General features: G+C 49.0%; 1 protein-coding gene across 3 annotated transcripts in view; it reads right to left on the bottom strand.

The window, feature by feature from the left end:
* Nucleotides 1–13,658, bottom strand: part of COL9A2 (collagen type IX alpha 2 chain) — a 69,196-nt gene that overhangs the window by 11,841 nt on the left and 43,697 nt on the right. For all 3 annotated transcript variants that reach the window (XM_053267678.1, XM_053267679.1, XM_053267680.1), the window contains exons 21-26: nt 12,653–12,697; nt 12,453–12,506; nt 10,901–10,954; nt 9,536–9,589; nt 2,818–2,889; nt 1,788–1,823 (exon numbers count right to left, since the gene is read on the bottom strand). In XM_053267678.1, coding sequence (XP_053123653.1) covers nt 1,788–1,823; nt 2,818–2,889; nt 9,536–9,589; nt 10,901–10,954; nt 12,453–12,506; nt 12,653–12,697 — 315 coding nt within the window. The remainder of the gene's footprint in view (nt 1–1,787; nt 1,824–2,817; nt 2,890–9,535; nt 9,590–10,900; nt 10,955–12,452; nt 12,507–12,652; nt 12,698–13,658) is intronic.

Genomic DNA, 13,658 nt, shown 5'->3' with positions numbered 1-13,658 from the left:
AAAGTTCACTGCCCTTACGGGACAACAGCACAGTGGGTAGGAGAGATCAGTGATTCACACAGACTCTGGATTCACTGAGACTCTGTTTAGGAAAAGAGGCCCAAACAGCTGAGGCCAGAAAATCGGACACACACACACACACACACACACACACACACACACACACAGTCTAGTACCTGTGATTCCTAGTACCATTTCATTCAGTTGTCGGCTGCACTTTTAAAAACTGTTTTAATTGGAATCGATCTATTTTAATGAGGTTAGCAATAGCAATAGCAATAGCAATACTTACATTTATATACCGCTCTATAGCCGGAGCTCTCTAAGCGGTTTACAATGATTTAGCATATTGCCCCCAACATTCTGGGTACTCATTTTACCGACCTCGGAAGGATGGAAGGCTGAGTCAACCTTGAGCCCCTGGTCAGGATCAAACTTGTAACCTTCTGGTTACAGGGCGGCAGTTTTACCACTACGCCACCAGGGGCTCCTGGGTTAGTCACCTTAAGGGTCTCCTGATGGAAAGGTGGCAGAGAACCCGCTGCTAACTAAGCAAAGAGGCATATTTCAAAGTGGTGATTCTCTTATATTTAGCAGGGGGCGAGCAACTGGCCCTATCCAACCCCAGAACAGCATCCCTCCAGTGGCTGTTGCTGGTATCTGCCTTGTGTTTCTTTTTAGCTTGTGAGCCCTTTGGGGACAGGGGACCATCTTCTATATGCATTATTTATTTTTCTATGTAAACCACTTTGAGAACTTTGGTTGACGAGCGGTATATAAATATTGTAGTAGTACAGGTTGAGTATCCCTTATCTGGACATCCGAAATCCACAATGCTCCAAAATCCAGAAACCACCACGGCGTGTACCGTAACAAAACAAAAAATTAAACGCCTCAGCAAACTCGCTTGCAGATTCCCAATTTTGCTACTTTTAAACATATTTCAGAAGGCTGTTAGTGGCAGGGGCTTTGTCTGTAATTCTCTCTAGTTATGGCTCTGCTTTTATTGTGAAGCTTTTAAATGTTTTTGATGTTCTCGCTTTGGCACTAGAAAAGTGCCTCCTCCACTCCCTGCTCAGTTTGTCACCTGCTCTGTTGGACCTAAAAAAATAAAATACAGTAACCTTTTGTGTTTAGACTTGGATCCCATGCCCAAGATATCTCATTATGCAAATATTCCAAAAATCTGGAAAAATCCGAAATCCGGAACACTTCTGGTCCCAAGCAGTCCGGATAAGGGATACTGAACCTGTAGTAGTAAAAATTATAATTATTATTTTTATGTTTTACTTTGAAATCTGCATTAACTGCTTTCTTGTTTTGCATTTAGATGGTAAACCACCTTTAAGGACCCCTGTTGGGACCTACGTTTTGTAAACTTGTTTGTATAACTACACTCCAGTCTTTGGAGAGCTGGGAGTGGTCCCTTCTAAGGCAACTCCCACCCTGATGAGGCCAGGCCCTGCAACTTTGCAGTATTCTACAAGGCTACAGTGTCTGATTCCCCCTTCCAAATCAGTGGAATTTAACAGATTGGGTGGGGTTTATTTGTTACACTGATATTCCATCTTTCTTCCATGGTGGAACTCATGACAGGATACATGGCATTCCCAGGTGGTCTCCCATCCAGGACATGACCAGACCTAGCCCGGCTTAACTTCAGCAAGGTGTCTGCATCATAAATCCTCAGACCATGCCATCTGGAGTGGCCAATAATGCTCCATTTGCTCTCAAAGATTAGTTTGGTGAGAGCATTAAAACGATGAGACACAGTAGCAGATACTTACAATGTCGCCTTTGGGTCCAATTTTCCCCGGGACGCCCTAGAGAATAGCGCAGAACCAAAAATATATTGAAATTCAGGAATTGCTGGACTTGTCAAGAATCATTCAAGCTTCCAATAGACCATCCAATCCAGTAAACAGTGGGTAAGAGTTCTTAGCCTTTACGGCTGAGGAAATAAGCTTGTGAAAGCAATGCCAAATATCTCAGAAGCTGTTGAGCAGGGGGCGTGCTGGATATGATTTCCAGTTGGGACTGCATTTTTGGTCACCATTATCCCTCTCCCCATAACAAAGCCAGGATAGATTATTCAGAATATCAAGACAGTTGCAGAAGAAATCACACAAATTGTGAGGAATTGTGCACATTTGCTTATAATTTATACTGGCACAGAACTTGTGAAATGTTGGCAGAGATACTAGGCAGCCTTTCCTGTGCCCACTGATTTCCTTGGAGTGCAAGCTTTATTTTCCGCTCTGGCATTCCATTTCCCTACCTGGGTCTTCTAAAACATACATACTAAATGTTGCATTCAGAGAGATGTTCAGGTTAACCACATTATCCACATTAACCTGAACATTAACAAGGGAGGCTCAGGTTAACACAAAGTCTGTTATTCATGCAAATCGGCCCAATTTTCAGGATTTGCTTGTATTGTGAGTTTCCAGTACTCTAAACTGGTGAGCCTGCTGCCTGTTCCTGAACCGGTCAGGAAAAAGCTGGCTTTTCCCTAAACAACACTGCACATAATTGAATGCATATATAAACACAAAAACAGCCCTGCCGGATGAGGCCCAAGGCCTATAGCATCCTGTTTCCCACAGTGGCCCATCTAGGAAGCCTCAAAGCAGGAGATGAAGGCATGCTCCCTCTTCTCCCCTTGCAACTGGTATTCAGAGGTATCCTGCCTCCAAATCTGGAGGTAGCTTGTAGCCATCAAGAGTTGTAGCCACTGATTGAGCTGTTCTCCATGGATGTGTCTAAGCCCCGCACAAAGCCACCACCACATCCCAGCAGAGTGCGAAAAGATAGTACCTTGTCACCTTTCACTCCTGGGAGGCCTTGTGGGCCAGGGATTCCTGGGGGACCCTGCTCCCCTTTAGGACCCTGGAAAGAAAAGACGTAGCTGTAAAGAAGCAGATATCCAGGCTGGGAATCTTTCTGGTAACTAAGTCAAAGAAAGTGTATAATGGGTCAAAGGTAAAGGCAAAGTGTGCCGTTGCTTTCGACCCTGCAACGGGGTCACGGCGTATCTCAGAAGTGTGCTTCCACACTTCCTGCGTTGTGACACCGCAGTCCCTATGCAGACAGCAGGGTGCCGTTCACATTGGATGGTTTCGGATTTAATCGCTGCAATATAGAGCTAGGACGTCGTATATCCGACGTAAGGCTGTTGTTTCGGGTTGTTAGTTTCTGTGATACTGCTCCCCCTGCTGTTTATGTTTCAAATGCAACTTGCCTGAATGGAGGCAACTAGTCTGGAAAGCACCCTGGTGACCACAGAGCCCCGTGGTTTTCTTTGGTAGACTACAAAGGCGTATGCCACTGCCTCCCCCCGCACAGTATGAGATGAGGCCTTTCAGTATCTTCCTATATCACTGCTGCCTGATATAGATATAGGTGTTACCAGTGGGGATTCAAACCGGCAGCCTCTGGCTTGTTAGTCATTTCCCTGCTGCACCATTAGCTGGCTCCGTATAATGGGTAATGTTCATGAAATAGGTGCAGCCATATATTAATATATATTAATATACAGCCAACTGAGACATGATGCGAGTGGTCTGGACTGTGGGTTTTTTTTTATTTCCAGAGAGGCACAGGAGGCTCTGGATTTGAACACTGGCAGTGGGGGAGTTCTACATCTGTCCCCTAAAGGCAGTGCCTGCATTTCCCCCCATGCATGAGGATTACAGCAGCTTTAGAGAGGACGATTTAGAAGTGTTAAGCACCCCCTCGCTGATCAAATTCAGATCCCCCTGCACCCATGTTAAGTAACAAAAAAGAAAAAGAACCAACTAAAATTTGGGAGGTCTAATCATAGATCTTTCTCATTGCAAGAAATCTGGCCCTAAAGTGATTCGCAGCCAGGTAATGGAGAGATACCCCATGGTATTTAATACCTAGAATTGTAGAATTTTAGAGTTGGAGGGGGAACTCAGAGATCTTTTAGTCCAACCTTCTGCACAGTGCAGAATACATATTACATGGTATGCAAGTGGTATCTAAGCAGGCATTCTGTGGTTTACAAACATCGACAAAATTCAGTGAGTCAGGATGCAAACCCTACGCTGGTGACCTGAAGGATGGAAGGCAAGGATTTAGCTCAACAGAAATGAATAAAAGCTTTTATAAAGTTAAAAAAATAATGCCCCGCCCCACTGCACAATGTACTTATACCCTTGATTCCGAACACCTTGCTCCCCAGAGGCCCACAAGCAATGAAAAGTTTATTTATTTTTGCATTTATATACCGCCTTTCATTAAAAAGATAACCCCAAGGCGGTTTACAAAAGTTAAAAACATACAATAAAAACACAATAAAAACATCATGTTAAAAGTACAAAAACATATAAAAACAGGCATAAAAACAACACAACAAATACAACAAATAGAAACACAGAGAAGCCGCAGTAGAAAACAATCATGTAAAAGCCTGAGTAAAAAGCCAAGTCTTTAAAAGCTTTCTAAAAGCCGTGATGGAGTCCGAGGAACGAATGGCCACTGGGAGAGCATTCCAGAGTCTGGGGGCAGCAACAGAGAAGGCCCTGTCCCGAGTGCACGACAACCGGGCCTCCCTCATTGTCAGCACCCGGAGCAGGGCCCCCTCAGATGTCCTCGTCCAGCGGGCAGCAACCCTTGGGAGCAGGTGGTCCCTCAAATACCCTGGGCCCAAACCGTTTAGGGCTTTAAAGGTCAAAACCAGCACCTTGAATTGGACCCGGAAACGAACCGGCAGCCAGTGCAGCTCTTTCAAAATGGGGGTGATATGTTCCCAACGGGCAGCTCTGGATAAAACCCTCGCTGCCGCGTTTTGCACTAGCTGCAGTTTCCGGATATTCTTCAAGGGCAGCCCCACGTAGAGCGCGTTACAGTAATCCAGCCGCGACGTGACTAAGGCGTGGGTAACCGTGGCCAGATCTGCCTTCTCGAGAAAGGGACGCAGCTGGCGCAAAGTTGGTTTCAGCTCTGCAGTGGGTAAAAATAGTACATGCTTCCGTACATGGAGAAGGCCACAGGGGAGGATTCTAGCCTCAGGGGGCCATCTCAGTCTTGCTGCCTCTGGGATGGTCCATGCAAGGTGAGAAGGGTGGGTCTTGGGGGTCCTGACAAATGTCTCAGTTTCAGGGCCTCTGAACAATGAATGTCCCTACAGCAGGAATGACTCAATCTAACCAGCCAGGGGGTCCCAAACGAGGCACAGCTGCCTTTGGTTTCCAGTTGCTCCTCTCTTCCCCATCCCACCCTGGCATTAACAAGAGCCGTGCTGCCTGCACAGCTCTACCTGACAAATGGCCAGCCTGCAGGCAGTGTGGCTCTCAATCCTGGGGCAGGGTGGGATGGGAGAGAGAGGAGCCACCGGAGCTGCCGGTTGAGTTGCCATGCCCCCCTCCCAAATTCTGGGGTTTACCTGGATTTTAAGCATCTCACCCAGATTTCAGCTTTCATTTTTAAAAAGGGGGGAGGGCAGCTAAGCTCAAGCCCTTGTAGAAGTGGAGTTATGGAGCAAAACATCCAGTCCCTATTCTGCTCAGAAATTATTTTTGAGCAAATTTACACAGTATGCAAATTAGACAACAGATTTGGAAAGCCAGGATATGGCAACCCTAGCTCCTGGGAACCAGAGGCAGCTGCACCTGGTTTAGAGCCCCCCCCCCCCAAGCCCCAACCCTGGCTTCTTGGGATGAGCCACTACTGCCCTGCAGAGGGCTCCCCTGTCCATCTGCAAAGTACAGGGAAAGAGTTGTGCCACCCAGTCTGAAAACGCCCATCCCTAATCCTTGGGGAAATGCCCCTCCCGCTGCTTACGCCCCAATTGGCCGCCCTCCACCTCGGGCGAGACTCACGCCTCCTGTGGAGCTGGAAGACCCCACTGGTGCAGGGAAAGGTCGTGATGACGGACCCCTTACCAACTGGTAGAGTCATGCAGGATTAGAAATTGTTCAGTGGGAGAAAAGCCACGAGCTGTCCTACGGCTTGGCCCGACAGGTCTTTGGTTTCGCCGCTGTCTCTGCCTGGCGCTTGTTTTAGCCGCCGCAGCAGCAGGGCTCTCCGATCCAGACTGGAACCACGATGAGGGAAGAGAGATGGGTCTTGATCCAGATTGGGGGCCCCCTCTAACTCAGGGCGTAGCAATTCCCACGGAGGCCTGTGTTCGCACACATCGCACACACCCCACCACTCACACTGGGAGACGGCACTAGCCACCTTGGCACTGCCCCCTGCTGCTGCCGCCTCTTACCCCCTCTCCTGCCGCCTCCTCTCGCTGCCGCCACTTACTGGTGTCCAAAGGACCCCTCGCCTGCCACCCTCACTGCCCTGCCAAGCCCCACCCCCGCTCCCCTCCACTGTTCAATTCAATTCAATTCCATTCCATTCCATTCATTCGATTTCTATCCCGCCCTTCCAAAAATGGCTCAGGGCGGAAGAATCACTGTTGTTTGGGGGCTGGCACTAGCCCCTCTTCACCACACACACACGCCTTGCTGCTGCTGCTGCCGCCGCCACCACTTCCCACCCAACTCTTGTGGTGGTAAGTGTGTGTGTGTGCGAGTTAGCATGAGGAGGAAACACTGCATCCCTCCCTCCACTTGCCACCACAAGAATCAGATAGAAAATGGCGGTGACGGCAAGGTGTGTGTGTGTGTGCGTGCAATGGGGCTAGTGCCAGCCCCCAAACAACAGGGGAAGGGAGCAGGGGGGCTTGGCACGGCAGTGGGGGTGACAGGAGAGGGGCCCTCGGTGGCTCCTCGCTAGTAGGCCACTCGTGTTCTAGGTTATTGGAACAAATCCACACAATTACCGTGGCAACCCTGCTGCGGCTCCTGCTTAGCAGGCTCAGACACCACCTTATGTCTAGTATGGCCCTTCCCGGTTGCCGCAGTCATTAAATGTGTCCGATACCACCTTTACATTTGGCATTCTTCTCGAAAACATACCTCCGCCTGTCCCCTGAAGGTGCCACTCTCTTTCCCCGGTTCCTTCAACAGCAGCCTGACATTTAGACAACCCTTTCCTTGCCACTTTATCTCCATGCCAGAAGCTCCACCTGCTTAACAGCAGCCTGGCAACACAGCAGTTCAGCAGGTGAAGCTTCTCCTGGCATGGAGGCAAAGCCAGGGGGAAAGCTTTGCATGTTCAGTTTTCTGTGTCGGGCTGGAGGCGAAGCACAAGAGCAGGGCTGGGAAGAAAAGACGACAGCCCGGCTCCACCGCCCACCCTCCAAGCTGGAGGAGCCGCACTGACCGTCCATAGTACACATCATATTGTCCAGGGGAAACACTGGGGAGCTGACCAGCCAGGTTAATCCGAAGGAGGACCAGTGCCAAGCTGGAAAAAAGCAGCTCAACAGGAGGTTGGAACAGGCAGGCTTGTCAGTTTGATCTCTTCTGTTCCGAACTTTGCTTTGTTCCAGACTTGCTGGCTCTCGGCAGCCTTCTGAGGCCTCGGAGAGGTGTACGTATCGGTGTAGTCCTCCCCAAGGTCTCCGCTGACTTCTGAGACCATTGTAGTCCCCTAGTCTCAATAAAGACTAGTCCTACTGTAGACTAGTTCTCTACTAGTACTGTAGTACTGTAGACTAGTCCTCCAGGGTCTACAGTCCTCTGTAGCCCAGTGTAGTCCTGCCTTCTGAGACCAGTGTTGTCCTCCTTGAGATCTCAGCTGCCTGCTGAGACCTTGGAGAATAGCAACATAGGAAGCTGCCATACCGAGTCAGATCGTTGGTCCGTCTAGCTCAGCATGGTCTACACAGACTGGTAGTGGCTTCTGCAGGATTACAGGTAGGAGTCTCTCCCAGCTCTATCTTGCAGATGCTGCCAGGACAGGAACCTGGGACCTTCTGCATGCAAGCGGCCCCATCCCCTCAGGGGAATATCATATGGTGCTCAAACTGGAAGTCTCCCTTTCAAATGCAAACCAGGACAGACCCTGCTGAGCAAAGGGAACAATTCATGCTTGCTACCAAAAGGCCAGCTCTCCTTCGAGGCACACGATCCAGTCCACTCACACCCCCACCCCTTGTGCTACACCAGAGTAAGTAGTAGCACAGAAGGATTTTTGGACAACCGCAACTGCATTCTTCATGTACATTATTGAGCAGTACAAACATGGACAAAATAGTGCCATGGACTGGCTGCAGTGGCAACTCCCAGACCACACCGGGCCACGCACTCCTATGCCGCGAGAGATATGCTAGCAAGTTGTGAGGAGCAAATGGAATAAACTGCTAAAGCTCCCTGCGAGTCAAAGGTCCCTGGTTTGAATCTCACCCCTGCCATGAAGTTGCTATCCGGGGCAGGTAACCCTGGCTCCCCAGCTGGAGCCCCGAGGTTGCCTACCTCTGCACCAGGTGGCCTGAGGTGAGCCGCAATCTCCGAACCTCACACCCCATCTGCAGTATGGGGATAATAATACCAAACAACCTTAAAAGGTTTTTGTAAGGGTAAGTATATGAAGGCTTTAGGCACTAAAAGCACTATATAAACACAAAGAGGCCATTCACACAATCAAAAACCTTGTTCTACCCAGGATTGGGAGCTGCGTGCACTTGCAATTTTCGGTTGTGTGGAAGCAAGGTGAGAAGAAAACCTGTGTGGAAGCAAACCTACTTTGCCTCCACACCAGTGTTCCCTCTCACAGCGGTCCCCAGAGGTTGCGGACTACAACTCCCAGAATCCCCAGCTGCAATAGCTTTTGCTTAGGGATTACAGGAGTTGTAGTCCACAATATCTGGGAATCCCTGTTAGAGGGAACACTGTTCCACACCATCACTCCTGCCCAGGTTTTCCTCCTCCCTTGCTTCCACACAACCGGAAATTGGGAGCACCCACAGCTCCCAATCCTGGGTAGAACACAGGTTTTGATTGTGTGAATGACCTCAATGTATCATTATTATTAACCAAGGAGGAGAGTACCGGCTGTATCTCTGCATGATTTACTGCTCTGGCCTGGCCTCTGCTGGGAGCAAGTCATTCTATATAGAGTGTGACTAGCTCATTTCATTGCTCCCTGTGTAGGGAGGCAACCACATCACCAACCTTCCGAAGAGGCTGCCTGAACTGCACTGCTCCAGGTCTGCCTCCTTCCAATCTGAGCGCACACTCGGACAGGCAAGTGATATAGAAACATGCAGGAGCTTGGGGTATGGCCCGAGGAAGGCGGGTTCTTACTCTTGAATACTCTGAAAGGCAACCTTTTTCTCCCTTTTTAATTCAGAGGGGGGAAATGTGCTTCTGTTGTTAGAAATTTGGGAAATATGATGCTGCAGGAAGAAAGCTGTGTGGGACAAGGGCTGCTTCCAGAGAGCCATGCAGGCTCAAACCCAGCATTTGGCCTGCTAACAGCTAACCGCGCTCATCTGCACATTCGCTTTGTGGCCACGAGAACCTCTGTATCCCACCTGAGTGTCAGGGCCTCCTCACACAGCACAAGAGCAGGGATACCATGCAACGGAGCCGAGCTCTTGCAAGGAGCTCTGGTTAGATCCTAGAAGGGTCCATTCGAATTCAAGGGTTGTAACTCCACTCGTACTCACCACTTTCCCCTGCAGCCCTGGAAGGCCCACTGGGCCCCTCTCGCCCCGATCTCCCTGAGGAACGGAGAGTAAAACGTGTCAAGACGAAATGTCCGTTCTGCCACATCTGAGTTAAAAGTTGACCGGGAGAGAGACATCACCCCCCCATCCCATGTCCTATACAATTCCAGCCTCTGAAAGCACTAGTGGAGGGGGGCCAGAGGTGGCCCATGTCCGGCCGCCACAGCAGCTCCCCTCGCCCCACCCCCTACATATGACGTCAGATGCAGGCAGTTAGCCACGCCCCCCGCGTCTGTCGTCAGATGCAGGGGCGTGTTCTAGGCCCCATTTGGGAATTAGATTGAGGCCAGTGCTGCATTCGCAGCGCGGCCAGGAGCGGCTCTTCCTGGGAGAGCCGCTCCTGTCTGCGATGAAAACGCAGTGCTGGCCATCTAACTCGCTGCACGGCCCCGTTGGGGAGCTAAACCATGCCCCCCCCATGTGTCTGATGTCAGACACAGGATGTGTGTCGTGGCTGTGAGGTGTGGTCCCCAAGGGGTGGCGGCCTAGGTTCTTTGAACCCAGTAGCCCAATAGTGGCTATGCCCCTGTCTGAAAGAGCAGGCCATATTCCCGGAAGCAAAAGCCCTGTCCTCAGACAGGAGGTTGGCTCCCCTGAAGAAAGCCTTAGAAATACACCAAGGACAGAGTAAATGCTCTTAAAGATGGACAGAGGAAATGCTCCTCTCCAGAAGGGACCAGTTCAGATGACACCTTACTGGACCATGTACTTAGAAAGGGGATCTGCTGAAAGCGCCCACCCATCAGTATGGCTTCCGTAGATGTCCCAATGCCCCGCAATTCCGTAGATGTCCCTTTATCACAGGTGGGGATGGTTTATTGGGAACACAGGAACTTAGGAAGCTGCCATATTCCAGGGCAGACCCTGGGTCCATCTAGCTCAGTATTGTCTTTACAGACTGGCAATACTTCTCCAAGGTGGCAGGCAGGAATCTCTCTCAGCCCTATCTTGGAGATGCTGCCAGGGAGGGAACTTGGAACCTTCCGTGAGCTAGCATGCAGGTGCTCTTCCCAGAGTGGCCCCATCCCCTAAGAGGAATATCTTGCATGCAGTGTTCACACATGTAGTCTCCCATTCAAATGCAAACCAGGGGAGACTCTGCTTAGCAAAGGAGACAATTCATGCTTGTGACCACAAGACCAGCTCTCCTCCCTACTCTGGGGCCAAACAGCCACCCCACTTTGTGATAAAGGGCTATGCCGGGGTCCCATTTCTAGTTATGTGGGCTGGCGAGGTGTCATCCAAACTGGACCACAAACCCCATATTATCCCCACCTTACAGGGAATTCATTTTGCAATATTTACCTTGACACCATGGACCCCTTGCATTCCAGCTTCTCCTCGAGGTCCAGGTTCACCCTAAAAACAGAAGGTGGACAAGGGACCATTTCAAAAGCAGTTTTTAGTTGATCACAGCAAAAGGAAGATCTCTGTGGCATGGGAAGAGACAAATTCATTTATTCTAAGAGGTTAATTAAATATTATTCAAGTTCAGTTCCGTTTATTGCGATCTTTGATCAAATACACAATCCAGATCAAATAAATCTACCCGAGGGTAGATATCAATATAAACACATACACACATATACACATGTAGAATCAGTTACATAGAAGATTGAGATAAAAAATATAGGATACAACAAAATTAAGAAGAAAAAGGAAGGATGATTAAAATTGACCGCTTGTGACACGCCATTAGTTTCCATGAGACTGTCCCCCCGCCTGAAAGGAAGCATAATAATAATAATAATAATAATAATGATAATAATTTTGCTGCTGTTGAGCAGCTAATCTGGAAAGCGACCTCTGGTGCTTTTTGCAATTGACATGCCATGATCTGTGGTAAAACACTGAAATCTCTGCTGGGCTTTCTCCCCGGGGAGGAGCAAGGAGAGTCCAAGCTAAGAAGAAGGGAAATACACCTGCCACCATTTATTTATTTATTTTTGCATGTATATACCGCTTTTCAGGCGAACCTCCCAAAGCGGTTTACAAAAAATGTCAAAAAAGGACAATACATCAAGCCACACATTTCATAGGCCTTAGTCTCACTTCCTCCTCCTCAGAACAAGGTGGTCCCTGGCTGTTCTAGGGTGGCAGTTGTGGGGGGGGGGGCGGCTCTTCAGCTGGGACAAGGAGCTGGATGGTGGCAGTTCCCTCCCAGACCCAAACAGGCCCTGCCACCAAAGGCCAGCGTTCTCTCCTGTTCAAGATATTTTTTTTTTTTAAGGGAGGATTCACAAAGCCATGGTGTAAAACGTCCATACTAGGCAATATGGTTTAAGGACTTTAACTGAATTTAGAACCCCACCACCACGACTGCTGTTTGACAAAGTGGGGAAAGGTTCTCATTGAAGGCAGTGAGATTTTTTCTTCCCTTTGCACCCCAACCCTATGCAAGTTTCCTGGAAAATGTGTCCCACCAAGTTCAATGGCACGTACGTCAAGTGTGCAAAGGACTGCAGTTTTAGACTGCAAGCCTTTCCTGGCAAGGGCCTTGAGCTTCGTGCAGTGCCAGACACACAGCTGTCACTTTCTAGCAAAGTTATTAACAACAACAGCAGCAGCATTATTTTCATCCTGAGTACCTCTGAGCAAGTGCAGACTGCATTCCCCTTATTAAGTAACCACAGCTTGTAAAGGGGGGTGGGGGAATGGATAACGGTGAGCAATGTAACAGAAGAAAATATTTTTAATATTTCATCTTTATCACCGTGTGTTAATAAGAAATTCAGAGAAAGGAAAAAGAAGAAGATCAGAATGTGGAATGTCTTGAAGTGGTCCACAAAAAGAATTTTGATGTTTAAAATAATAACCAAAGGCGGGGGGAGGGGACAGAGGTCCCCCTTTTACTTACCATCTTCCCAGGGGACCCAGACAAACCAGGCAGGCCTCGCCCACCTGGCTCACCCTATTAAGAGAGAAAAAGACAAGATTCAAAGCATTAAAAGGTGCCTGTTGTGGCCTGTGAGTGCCAATCTGTATATTTTAGAGGGCGGGGGAGAAACAGGGTTTAAAAAATACTTCAGGGAACTTGGCTTGAGGATTCTCACTTACCTTCTGCCCTGGGCCACCTTTGGTTCCAGGAGTGCCTGGCAAGCCCTATGGGGTGGAAAGAAAAGCCCAAAGACGTTATTGTGCGTCTTAAGGAATGAGGCTCTTACCTGTGGAACTCTCTGCCACGAGATGCGGTAACAGCCAACCACCTGGATGGCTTTAAGAGCGGTTTGGATAACTTCATGGAGGAGAGGTCTATTGACGGCTACTAGTTGGAGGGCTCTAGGCCACCTCCAGCCTTGGGGGCGGGGTGCCTCTAGGTACCAGTTGCGGGGGAGTAACAGCAGGAGAGAAGGCATGCCTTCATCTCTTGCCTGTGGGCTCCCCAGAGGCATCTGGTGGGCCACTGTGCGAAACAGGATGCTGGACTAGATGGGCCTCCTTGGGCCTGATCCAGCAGGGCTGTTCTTGTGTTCTTCCCGTTGTGTGTTCAAGTTTTTGTATATGTAATTGCCTGTGTTCTGTGTTAAGAAGCTGTATAGGTGTCAAAGGTTCGCAGCTCCTTTTCTACAGTTTAGTTTGGGAGGGGAAAGAGTTTATTTTAATTTTTACATTGTATATCCCGCTCTTCCTCCAAGGAGCCCAGAGCGGTGTACTACATACTTAAGTTTCTCCTCACAACAACCCTGTGATGTAGGGTAGGCTGAGAGAGAAGTGACTGTCCCGGAGTCACCCAACAAGTCTCATGTCTGAATGGGGATTTGAACTCGGGTCTCCCCAGTCCTAGTCCAGGACTCTAGCCACTACACCACACTGGCTCTGTTTAATTACTGTTTAATTTTTAGAGGAAAGAGAGGGTTTGATTTGACTGGGTATGTTTTAAAACAATGGAGGGAACTCGACTTGTCCTGATTGGTTTCTTTAGAAAAATTGGAGGGGAAAGTGAGAATAAAAAGAGGCTTGCCTGCAGCAGAAGGTTAGTTAAAATTGGAATTAGAGCCGAGTAAGAACAAGATCCAGAGAGACACTGATGGGACAGTGAAGGCAAGTAGACTGCAGGAGAGAG

Source organism: Hemicordylus capensis, chromosome 7, assembly GCF_027244095.1.
Source record: "Hemicordylus capensis ecotype Gifberg chromosome 7, rHemCap1.1.pri, whole genome shotgun sequence".
Classification (NCBI taxonomy): Eukaryota; Metazoa; Chordata; class Lepidosauria; order Squamata; family Cordylidae; genus Hemicordylus; species Hemicordylus capensis.
This window is presented reverse-complemented; position numbering and strand designations above follow the sequence as displayed.